At 52.3% G+C, this 12,494-nt stretch overlaps 1 protein-coding gene across 1 annotated transcript; it reads left to right on the top strand.

Moving 5' to 3' along the window:
* The first annotated feature begins 10,493 nt into the window (after window positions 1–10,493).
* On the top strand, window positions 10,494–12,200 carry ZNF648 (zinc finger protein 648). Its single transcript, XM_021682570.1, has one exon. The coding sequence runs from the start codon at window positions 10,494–10,496 to the stop codon at window positions 12,198–12,200; it is 1,707 nt and encodes a 568-aa protein (XP_021538245.1).
* The last annotated feature ends 294 nt before the right edge of the window (window positions 12,201–12,494 follow it).

Here is a 12,494-nt window from a genome sequence, read left to right as displayed (position 1 = left end):
TTTCTGTTTTGCTCACTGAAAAAAACTCTAAAGCCAAAAACAGGCATTGGCACATAGTAGGTACTAAATATTTGTCAGATTAATGAATTAATGCCCCCTGTCTACCCAAAACCTTTTGAAGAGTTCTAATTTTTATTCCAAAGGAAGCCAGGTCCTTCCACAATCCTTAAGGCCCTACACAACCCACCCCTTCCTACTTCTCTGGCCATTCCTTCTGTCCCACCCTCAGCTACACCAGCTTCTCTGCTTCCCCTCAGCCAAGCCTGGCAGTATATGAGACCAGTATCTGGTCTTTGCATGTACTGTTCTCTCGCCTGGAATGCTCACCACTGCCCTGTTTCTCCAGGTGAAGAATGATATATACCTTTGTGCAGAGAATTTCTGCCATCCTCCTCCTCCCTTCCCTTCTGGCTCCTCCTGGATGGAGAAACTTGGCTGAAGACCTGAATCAGGACACTCTGGGTTCTCTTCTCCACAGCAGCCCTGTCTGGGATCATCATGCCTCTGCTGTGACCCCCCCACTAGCCCCATCACCTTGGGGTGCCCTGTCAAAATCAGGTCTGTTTCTGCAAAGCCGAGGACTGGAGTCCAGGGAGACATTTTCTCCTCATGGGGCACAGCCGTTGGCAGACTGTTGATATTTTTTATTCTGAATACAAGATTTTAACTTTATTCATTTTACCTAAGGACACCATTTGCCTCATTGTTTTCAAATGTAATGACATGAAACTGTGCGAAAGTTGTCTTTATGTTTTGTAATCCTTACAATTTTGTTTGTATGTCTCTATCTCCATCCTCCACCCACACCCTCTGGCTCAATTTGCCAGAGATTTTCAGGGTCTTTCCGCTGCTGGGGGCGGGGGCAAGATCACTCCTCAGTTTGGCCAGGAGAATCCATGCGGTCGGGGTAATGTTGCATTCCAAGGACCCTAAACCGAATTTCTTTCCAGAGTCGCGGCTTCACACCCAGGGCCAGAGCATTAAGAAGAGAGGTTCTGTCCAGCTATGCTCAGTGCAGCAGTTGAAAAAGCAAAGGGGAGGTATGTTTTCATGGAAACCTCAAACGCCTCTCCTGTGAATTACCTCTGTGTTCAGGCAGCCGAGCTAGACAGCTGCGAGGAAAAGCATGTGTGTTTGGTGGGGGCCTTGGAAAGAAAAGGCCCCTTGTACCGTGGCCAGCGACTGTAGGTGGTGTGGCCTAGGAGGACAGGGGAGCTCGGAGCTCCGCAGCAGCTGCGGCAGAAGCCGCAATCCCACCGGCAATGTGCAAGCGAGCCAGAGGCGGAGCCAGAGAGCCGGGAGGCTCATCCCTGGGCAGAGGCGCGGAGTGAGGGCTGAGCCCCCCGGGAAAGCGGGCCAGGAGGAATACGCTGTGAAATTCCTGACGGTAGTGAGGCCCCTTCCGTCCCCTTCTTTTCTTGGTAAACTCAAACTCATCCTTCAAAGCCCAACTCAAAAGGCATTTCTTTTGGAAAGACGTCCCCAAGGCCCAGGCAAAGGCAATCCCGCCTCCTCCTTGCAAACCCACAGCATCACCAGTAGCATCCGGCTCAAGGGGGGATCTGTCTGGTGGCTCTGAGCGCTCCAGCACGCCGCCAAGCCCCGTGAAACCCCGCAGGGCAGGACCTGGCCAGAGCGGTGCTTGTCGGTGTAGCTGGGACTCATGCCTCAGGATGGTGCCTGGGCTTGTCGCAATGCAGACTCCAGGATCCTCCTGGATCTGAACCATCTCTGGGAGTGTGGCCCTGGAATCATCATATTTAGCCAGCTCCCCCCCCCCCCCGTTATTTTTATGCACAGCCAGACTGGTACAAAGTACAGTGTTTTTCAAATGTTTCTGACCAAGAATCGAAGCAAACCAGAGTAAGAAACATAGTTTTCATTGCAACCCTGCACATATATACGTATATAAAACTAAAATTAAAACAAACAAACAAACCTTGAAACAACTTTTTCTTACTCTGTGTGAGATATTCTGATAGGTTCTACTCTATTCTATTCTGTCCTACTCTATTCTATTCAAACAAGAAGGTTGGTTGTGACTCACTGTCCTATTCACAGGTTTTTGTCCCGCAGTTTGAAAACAGACAAGTGATGCTCCACCAGTGTTTGATGAATGAATAAATGAAAGACGGAACAACTAAGTGAATGCTTGTATCTCAGCAACTGCAAAACAGAGGGGCTGCGTTCGATCATTTCTAAGATCTTTTCATTCAAAATTCTGAGACCTGATGACTTCTTGTCCATTTCCAACAGCTTCATCATGCCCCAGGGCTGGGGATCTGTAGTCAAAAGGATTCCCACTGATACACAAACGTTCTATTTCAGTTTGTTAATTAACTAAAGACACGCAGTGTTTTCGCTGCTAGCCTCCCCAGACTGGCTGTCTCAGAGCCTCGAAGGACCAGTAAGGACAGGAGGCAAACTTAAAGCATAGGAGATTCCTAGAAGTCCTGTCTGTGGTGTTCTTTCTTTGTCTTCCACATGGTCCCAAGGTTGAGGTGGAGGGTGGGAGTCCCTGTGACCTGGAAGGGTATGTTATCCCCAGGGCAAAGAAAATGTGTTACTATGTCAAGAGAGAGTGAGTGTTTGAGTGTTTGGTCTGTGGTACCCAGAGGGCTCCAGGACCCTCAGAGATCCCCATCCTGCTGCTAGGATCTCGTCCTCCTACAGCATGGGCTTGGGGCTTGTGTGCTCATCTGGGAAGGCCACCACAGCACAATGTGGGCCTCCAAGAACTAGGAGGGGGCTGGCGTTCTTGGAGAGTCACCGAAGAGGTTCTGCTTCTTACAGCTCATCCATAGGGTAAGGCCTCAGGAGAGCCGGAGGAGAGAGTTCTGGTGGAGACCAGAGGTGGGGTTCTCCACAGCTTTCCAATGTCTAGACTATAGCAGAGGCTAGTTCCCCCCTCCCCAAATTATGTTATGATTATCTAATATGGGTTGAGTGCTTACAGTCTGCTAGGCACATCATCTCATTTAATCCCCCAAACTCCGTAAGGTCGATAACTGTTATTAACCTTAATTTACAGTTCAAGAGACGAGACAAAGAAATGTTAAGTAACTTGCCCACAGTCATGCAGCAGGTGGCAGAAGCAAGATGAACTAACCCACGCAGCCTGACTCCAAAGCCTGCATGCTCCATCACTACGCTGTGCATCCTTCACCAGGGGCAAGTGGTGTTGTCAGCCAAGGGTGGTGGTGTCCGCCTGATGCTGTTGGGCAGGAAGTGTGGGAACTACTGGCATTTGGAGTCATGACCGTGTCTTGTCATCCTGTCTGGAGCATGAACCTCCCACCCCTGTCATTGATTACATGTATTGAGTATATCACAGGCTTATGAAGAGCTCAGGCTTATGACATCCCTGTGCTGGGGATATCGTAGTCCTGCAAGACACCTGCTTGACCAGCCTCTCAGTGGGAATGTTTGGGATAAGGAGACTAGCCAGAAAAATGGTGGCTTTCTGGTGGCAGGTGATTAAGGAAAATCAATCTGGAGGAACAGGGATGGGATAAAGACACCATCAAAGTTCCACGGGTTCTAGGATAAAAAAATAATAATACAATTTGTTGAAAAACCACCATATGGCTGACACTGGACTAAATTCTTTAAAAATACTGTTTCAGGGTATTTTCACAACAAGCCTGTCAATGATGGTATTCTTATTCTCATTCCACAGACAGCCTGAGACTCAGAGAAGTTAAGGAAATTCATTAAGGTCATCCAACAAATAGAGCTGGGATTTAAAGTCAAATGTGTCTAACCTAAGATCACGTACCAAGTTCCTAACCCACCTATAGTTCTGCTTGTCACTCATATACCCTTGCTCAACAGTTTGATGGCTGGGGGAAAAACAACAATATTTAAAGTCTCCATTGTGGGGGCGCCTGGGTGGCTCAGTCGTTTGGGCATTCGACTCTTGGTTTCGGCTCAGGTCATGATCTCATGGGTCATGGAATCAAGCCCCATATCAGGCTCCATGCTCAGCACAGAGTCTGCTTGAGATTCTCTCTCTCCCTCTCCCTCTGCTTCTCCCCACCCCGCTCTCTCTCTCTCTCTCAAATAAAGAAATAAATAAATACCTTTAAATAAATAACTAAAGTCTCCATTGTGCTGCAAGAAAGCGGGTTGGCGACAGCTGGCTGCAGAGCATGAGGAGGCCTGCAGGGGTGTGGGTCCAAGCTTCAGAGTCTCATGTACAGAACTTGGGAATTATCTCAGGTCCTCTCAGAATCACTATCTGACCCAATGTCCAGACGCAGCCATCGTTCACCACCTCAGCAAGGTGGAGGGTCCCAGGGTGGAGGGTCAGACCTCGTTTCCACCCATATCACTCAGTTCCCCCCAGCCAGCCATGCAGTTCACAGGCACCACTGGGCCCCTACATGGTGCCTAGTGGAGGCCAAGTGCCTTCTCCTCTCCTCACTGCCTTGCGTTCCTCTCTCCATCTCTGCTTTGTTCCCTTCCCAGACAAGCAAGCAGGAGGACCCTTATTTTTACTACTGCCAGTCAGGGCAGCTCCAGGAAAATGCCAGATTTTGAAGGCAGATTTGCAAATAATAACAAATAAATAAAAACAATGTCCCTTGTTTCTGCACCTAAGGGATTGAGCAGAATGATATAAATTCCAAATGTTCTTTGAAAGGTGTGTTTGGGGGGGGGAAGATGTGGTCCTAGGGGAAAGTCCTTTAATTCCAATGCCTGGTGGTCCTTCCAGTGACTGTTGGGAAGGCTGGATGAGATAGTGAATGTGCTTGTGCTGTCAGAAGTAGGAGGCACCCAGGAAACAAGAGAGGTCTGAGCAGCAGGTTGACCAGCAATCTGAGCAAGACCCAGAATGCAGTTCTGAGACCGGATCAGCCTCCTGGGTGCAACTCAGCAGGACAGTGAAATCTCATATACAGAAAAGGTGCACGACATCTCAAAGTGGGATTTTTAGGATGGCTCAGGGGACATCTCAGGGTAGGTGACTCAGGAAGACATTATTTCTCTGTGTAGGCAGCATCCAGGCCACTCTTTACCCCATTCATTGCTAGGTGGTCTAGCCGGTGCCAGGAAGATGGTAACACCAGTGTGCCTTGAAAACCAAGGAGGAGACAAAGTGGGCAAGTTAACATGGAAGTCCCATGGCATATGGTAATTCACTCGTTGTTACAGAATCTAGAAGTAAAGCATGATGAGAAACAGGCTGTCCACGCTGGACACCGATAGGTAGGCATTCGATGGAACCATTATCTCCTTGGGCAGCTATTTTGAGGGAAGAGGTCTTCTGAGGGAGTGACTGCAGTGACCGCACATACCCACGTCACACAGCCTTGGGGTGGAGGAAGTAAGAGTCTTCAGGAGGAAACAAGGGTGCAGCCGGGCAAAGGGCAAACGCACAGGCTCTGAAGGGACAATGTGTGGGCCACTTGTGCGGTAGTGGTTAAGAATGTGACCCTGGGGCGCCTGGGTGGCTCAGTTGGTTAAGCGACTGCCTTCGGCTCAGGTCATGATCCTGGAGTCCCGGGATCGAGTCCCACATCGGGCTCCCTGCTCAGCAGGGAGTCTGCTTCTCCCTCTGACCTTCCTCCTTCTCATGCTCTCTGTCTCTCATTCTCTCTCTCTCAAATAAATAAATAAAATCTTAAAAAAAAAAAAAAGAATGTGACCCTGGTAGCTCAGAATCGAATCACAGCTCCGCTATGTAGAGAACGTACAAAGCTGTCTGTGCCTCAGTATCCTCAGTCTGCAAAAGGGAGCCACTCCCTCAGAATATGGTGAGGACTAATGGAGACACCACATGCGGTGTGTTAGCATGGCATTCACATGAGGAAAAACTCGGTGAATGTACATCGTCCATAGCAGTGAAGCTGGGAGTGGGGAGGGACACACACAGGCTGACCCCAGCCCCAGCTCTCACCTCCACCGGCCCTTCCCGAGGAACGTAGCTTCTTCCTTGCCAAAGGGTGTCTGAAGCCCAGGCCTGAACAATATGGTCACTTGGGAAATTTTGAGCAACAGTGCTGGGATGTGGGTTGGTGGCAACACCATCTGATAAGTTGCTATGGGAGATATTTTATTTTAAGGGCCTATTTTACCCTCCTCCACCACCCCCACTAACACCAATGGTTCTCAACCTTTTTTGGATCATGGCCCTTTCAGAAATGTGTGATTGCTAGTTATCTTCTTGCCCGAACAGTACATATCCACATATCTGTAGCATTCTGCACTTTACTTCAGGGGTTCTATGGACATGAGGATTTGGCTTTCAGTTCTAGACTTTCAGACTGTTCTAGACTTCCAGACTCAAAGACCTAGAGGCATCTCTGCTGTCTGCCTCCTGCCTCCAAAGCCACGGCTATAAAACTCCAAGGCACAGATAGGCCTGCATTTCTGGATCATACTCTGAAAACTGCTGTTCAGAAAAATGTGTTAGGTGTCAGGACCTGCTGTCAGAGTTGAAGCCCTGACAAGGCCATGGGGATATAAAAGGAGCGCCATGAGCCATGTCTTCCCTGGAAACACCAACAGCATTAGTCATAACAATGAGGGCAGCTGACTTTTCTGGGCATAACTACGTGTCAGACACTGAGCTAAGCTCCTTACATGCATTCTCATCTTTGATCTTGCAGGACCCCCATGATGGGGATGCCATCGTTTGGTGCCATCAAATGGGGATTCTCATTTTACAGATGAGGAGCTAAGGCACAGAGTGGTTAGGTAACTCACTCAAAGTCACACAGCTAGTGAGTGGTAAGATTCAAGGCCAGTCCCAGAACCCTGCTGTCAACTGGTGTACTTTTTGCCACCCAGGGATATCACAAGTACCATAGTCCCATCTCCTATTTTAAGCCCCGAGCTTTCACCTTAATAAAGACTTGAGTGGGTATAACATTAGACTTGAGTGGGTATAAGTTCCGGACACAGTGAGTCTCATATCCTGGGCCAATCTTTTTCTTCAAAATGAACCTGCATGGGAACCGATGCTGAAAGATGAAGACAGGTCCCAGACAGGCCTAGCATCCATATGAATAAGGAGATAAAACAATCTCCCCACAGCCCACCCCCCATGAAATTGCTATGGGAATCTTTGAGCCAAAGAGTACTTCAGAAAATTCTGGGAACATCCCTGCTCAAACCCCAGCTCTACAAAAGGTGGGCACCAGAAAGGGGGAGGTAGGAATATAGTTTACCCTGTCCTGCCTGCCAGGGAGGGAAAAAGCATGCTTCCCTAGGAAGCTCGCATGTGACAGTGGCCTACGGACATATGGGGCAGGACTGAAGGAGGGACTGCTTGCTCTGCTGGGAAGAAGCAATGAGAGTGAGCAGGAGGGAAGGGCCACCTGCAGGAGGACTGAGCAACCTTTCTGAGGGAGGAGGGGGGTGGGAGGGAGGCTCTGGCAGGAGGGGAGGGCGGGAGCAGAGGGAAGGCAGGATCGTTCAGGCAGTGAGAGAGGGCAGCCCCGCTCTATTTCCCAGGCTGCTCTCTGGGATGCAGTCAGGAAGGTCGAGTGTATTACACTGGCCCCACCTCCTGAAGCTCTCTCTGCAGCTGCTGGACTGGACACAAAAGCGTGAGGGACAGAGACACCACCTCTGCTGATTTGTACCAAACTCGGGTTCCAGGGGCTGAGAGGCCACGTGTGACAGAAGCCGGGGTGGGGGACCGGCGCAGCTGTCTGCATTCCCCAGGTAAGCCTCTATTTGTGTCAGAGCCAAAGGTAGAGAGCAAGGCCTAAAGGCAGAGGAGAAGGTGGGAGGGGGCTGCCCTGGGATGGACCTAGAACAATCTGTGGAAGGAAAGCAGGAAGAGGGGCAGGGGCTGGAGCTGGAACAAGCCCTCAGGCCAGGATTCTGCAAGGTGTCCCTGTACGAGGTGAGTAAGCTGGAGGCTGCGTGTGGGCCACTCCTGGCTGGTAAGGGTGGTGGAAGTTCCAGGAAAGGGCTGTGCTCTGACAGCGTCTGGGGGTCAGTGTATCTGGAGAGCAGAAGCTCCAGCCACACCATGGCACAGGGCTCTTCCAGACCAGGACTACTGGTGTAGACTCGGTCAGAAGATCCTACCCTGAGCCCCTGCCTTCCCCTTGGTCTTGTCGGGGGTCAAGAAAGAACCTCTGGCAGCTCCAGGCGGAAGAAAGCAGGATATACTCTCTAGAGCTGTGGCTTCAGACAGGGGAGGGATTTCCCATCTGAAAAGACAATCTTCTGTCAGGCTTCTGCGAAGCTGTGAGCTGGCAGAGTGCGGCGTGCTGCCCAGAGGAGGCTCACCGGCGGCCCAGAGGAGGGGGAATGAGACATGTATGTAAAGTTGGGTCCGTGTGCTGGAGGGGGGTGGGGGTCGGCGAAGTGAGTGGTCTGCAGGCAGTTCCGTCTGAACATGCGCAGAGTGTTGTCCCAGAGAAAGAAAGAAGCCCAAGGAATCCAGCATCCCTTTGCTGTCCGTGCTGGTGGACCACAGTCCCTGATCAGGCATGCTGGCCTGAGGAAACCATGTGAAGCTGGCCAGCACGGTGTCCCTTCTGTTAACCAGACAGACACACACGCACGCAGCCACTCTTCTAAGAACCAGTGTGCTGAAAATACATCAAGCCTGGTCTCCTGCCCAAGGCTATGCCAGCCACACTCTGACCTGTTATGGGGATAGAGAGGGAGGTCAGAGGGAGGGAGTGGTCCCTGGGCTTGAGGCCACAAAGGGACTTAAGACACTGGACCCCAGCCACTGTGGCATTATGCCCTCCTACCATCTGTGGCTTCTGTTCCCACGTACAAAGTGAGGATTCCCCCCCATTGCTCCCCTCCTACACACACATACACACACACACACAATAACTGGGTTTATGATCAGGCAAGAGCTGGGGGCAGGGCAGTTTGGTGAAGTGGGGCCAGGATATGGCTTTATTAAGTGCACCTTGACCACCAAACTGCTTCAACTGTCCATCTGGACACCTCCCAGAAGTCCTGCTGGGGGCCAGAGGAGCTGACAGCAGAGGGGACAACGAACTAGTCACTGAATGCCAGCCGTGTGCAAGAGCTTCACACAGACCATACAGCAGCCGTATTATCTTCCATCTTCCTGATGAAGAAAACAAGGCTGAGACACTTGTTGATGCACAAGCCTATGATTTTGAGGGTTTGGTACACATCTGTTGAATGAATGACTACCCCTTGCTGGCGGGTGATAGAACGCCTCCTGCCCGATGGGGAGCGCATCGGAGCCTCCAAGTCCAGAGATGGCCCCTCTTATTCTGCCGGAGATAGTGGAGGGTGGGCGGAGGAGGAAAGAAGGAGCTTTCTGAAAGTAAACACTCAGTGACTAATACTCCTGACCACCCCAGGCAACAGTCTCCACAGCCAGTGTGTCTTGGCCTCTTTCTCTGCGGAGGGCAATTTGGGTCAAAAAGAGCAGGGAGGAGCCCGGTGGTGAGGCCCCGTGGCCAAGGCTCCTTGGCCCAGAAAACACAAGGGGCTTTGATGCCTGCAGAAGGCAGTGGCTCTCCCCCCAGGATGCTGGGGCTGCTCTGGGGCTGGGCCCAGCCCCAGGGCAGGCCTCCGTCTGGCGGCCACGTCTGGGAGGTAGTACCTACAGCTCTGGGTTTAACATCGGGGCCTCGGAGTGAAAGAGAAGCATCAGGGCTGCTGTCCCTGGGCAGTGTGGCCTAGGGCAGGTAGGAAACCCCATTAGACCTCGCTATCCTGGTCTGCGAAACGGGAAGAATAATAAAATAGTAACAGCATCTCTCTTAAAGGTTGCTAGGAAGAAGAAATGAAATCCTGCTTGTGAGGCGCTCAGCATTTTACCTGGCTCATAATGTCTGCCCAGAAAGTGAAACTACTAGCATTACCCCCTCTGAGAGTCCCAGAAGGTTCCCTCTGGACAAAAGCAAACTCAGCCCTCTGGTCAGAAATTGCCCCTCACCCCCCAGACCTGCAGGAGCCTGCCTCTAACTCCAGTGACTCCCGTAAAACGTATCGCTCACACAAACAGCCCTTATTAGCCAACCCTAGCAGGCTTTCTCGGTGTCTTCAAGCTAAAATAAAATCACGTAGAAAATAAAACTCAATGGCTTCCTTGTCTCATGCCTTGCTGTCAAACCCTAAGTCTATGCTTCTCAAATCAGGGTACATGCACAGCTAGGGACCTGTGGGGTTTGCCAGAAATACTGTGGGATAAATATGGCACACTTGGGGAAAAGTTAAACATTTAAACTGAAGGTAAGTGAAAACACTACCTTCGTAAAAAAAAAAAAAAAAAAGGAAAGAAAGAAAGAAACACACGATAAATGTGTGTATACGTATATATATACATGTGTGTATGATGTACCTAAATTAAAAATATGTAAATATAACATTGTATGCCAACTATAATTCAATAATAAAAAATGTTTCTGAAGAATCCATAAAAACAAAAGATATATATTAAACAAACAAAAAAATACGTTCCTTTGTGCAGGTATCCTGAGCCAAGCAAAGATTCTGTCTAGGAGGAGCAGGAATAGAAGTGCCTGAAAGTCATGACACAGGTTGACCTCCAGGAAAGGTGGGGCAAGGTGTCTCCCCTCTGCAGCTTGAGCGAGGAAGCTCATGACCCCCAGATCCTGAGCATGAGCTTCGAGAGAGAAGATGAAGATGGTGGGGAGGCAGGAGACAAAGGGAGCACTGGGGACCCTGATACCCAGGCCTGTCCAAGAAGCAGCTCCCAAGTGACTGAAGACAGTCCTGACTTGCCATGGCATCATCGGCCCAGCGAGGAAGAGAAATTCTCCAGCTCCTTTAGTGCCGGCGGCGTAGGGAAGGAACCGACGGTGATGCCTGGGATGAAGGCCAGCTGGGGAAGAGATGAGTCCAAGATCACCCAGACCCAGGACTCCCCTGGACCAGGCACAGCTCCGGGGACCGTCCCTGGCGACCTCTCACACAAGTTAGGTCGGACGCAACCGCTTAGGGAATCACTACCTGCCGAAGATGATGGAGACTCCAGGGCAAACCTGGCCGCTGCCTTGGGGGTCCCGTCCAGCTTCCCTGAGACGGGAAGAGATTTCTGTGCACAGAGAGGTGTAGACACGTCCCCAGACAACTCCTCTCTCATGTGTTTCCCCAAGCCCGGGGGCAGCTGGGACCTCCCCAAGCAGGAGCCGTGCACCGCGGCCCGGGGGTCTGCGCCCGCAGCCAGCCTGGCCGCAGCGGTGCTGGCCAAGGCGCGGGCCGGCAGGAAGGGCCAGAAGCCGGAGGGTGCGCGCGAGGGTGGGCAAGAGGAGGCGCCTCCCTACAAGCGCCTACGGGGAGGAAGGGCCTTCCAGAAACCCAGCAACCCTCTGAGTCCCTCGCAGCCGCGGGGCACCAAGCCTTACGCTTGCGAGCTGTGCGGGAAGGCCTACTCCCACCGGGGCACGCTCCAGCAGCACCGGCGGCTGCACACGGGCGAGCGGCCCTACCAGTGCCCCTTCTGCGACAAGGCCTACACTTGGTCCTCGGACCACCGCAAGCACATCCGCACCCACACCGGCGAGAAACCCTACCCGTGCCCGGACTGCGGTAAGGCGTTCGTGCGGTCCTCCGACCTGCGCAAACACCAGCGCAACATGCACAGCAACAACAAGCCCTTCCCGTGCGCCGAGTGCGGTCTGACCTTCAACAAGCCGCTGTCGCTGCTGCGCCACCAGCGCACGCACCTGGGCGAGAAGCCGTTCCGCTGCCCCGCTTGCGACAGGGAGTTCGCCGTGGCCAGCCGAATGATGGAGCACCAGCGTGTGCATTCGGGCGAGCGGCCCTTCCCCTGCCCCACCTGCGGCAAGTGCTTCACCAAATCCTCCAACCTGATCGAGCACCAGACGCTGCACACCGGCCAGAGGCCTTTCAAGTGCGCCGACTGCGGCGTAGCCTTCGCGCAGCCCTCGCGCCTCGTGCGCCACCAGCGCATCCACACGGGGGAGAGGCCCTTTCCTTGCGCCCAGTGCGGCCAGGCCTTTGCCCGCTCCTCCACCCTGAAGCGGCACCAGCAGATCCACTCCGGCGAGAAGGGCTTCCTCTGCGCGGAGTGCGGCAGGGCTTTCCGAATCGCGTCGGAGCTGGCCCAGCACATCCGGGTGCACAACGGGGAGAGGCCCTACCAGTGCGAGGACTGCGGCCAGGCCTTCACCAGGTCCAATCACCTCCAGCGGCACCGAGCCAAGCACGGTACCTGCAAGAAGGAGCCCGTCCCCTCCTCCTCTGATGAGTGACGGCTCTAGCAGCTCTCAGGGAAGGTGAAGACGCTGTGCTGCGACCTCATCGCTTGGAACCCTCCTTCATGGACAAGCCCATTCACGTGGTAATATCACCTAGCCCCACCGGTCAGCCTTTCCCCCCGGTGAGTCGCCAGCCATCCGGTGATCCATGTGATACATGTGTTCGATCTCTTGTGTAAAGAGTAAGAGGAGGGCTGACACCCACGTGTGTGGTTTCACAACAGTCTTTCTTCTGAATTTCAGAGGTCATAGTCAATGGGAAAAGGATAAGAAACAGTAGTGAGAACT

This window comes from Neomonachus schauinslandi, chromosome 6 (genome assembly GCF_002201575.2).
Source record: "Neomonachus schauinslandi chromosome 6, ASM220157v2, whole genome shotgun sequence".
NCBI lineage: Eukaryota > Metazoa > Chordata > Mammalia > Carnivora > Phocidae > Neomonachus > Neomonachus schauinslandi.
The sequence above is the reverse complement of the archived record's forward strand: the minus strand, read 5'-3'. Positions and strand labels throughout refer to the sequence as shown.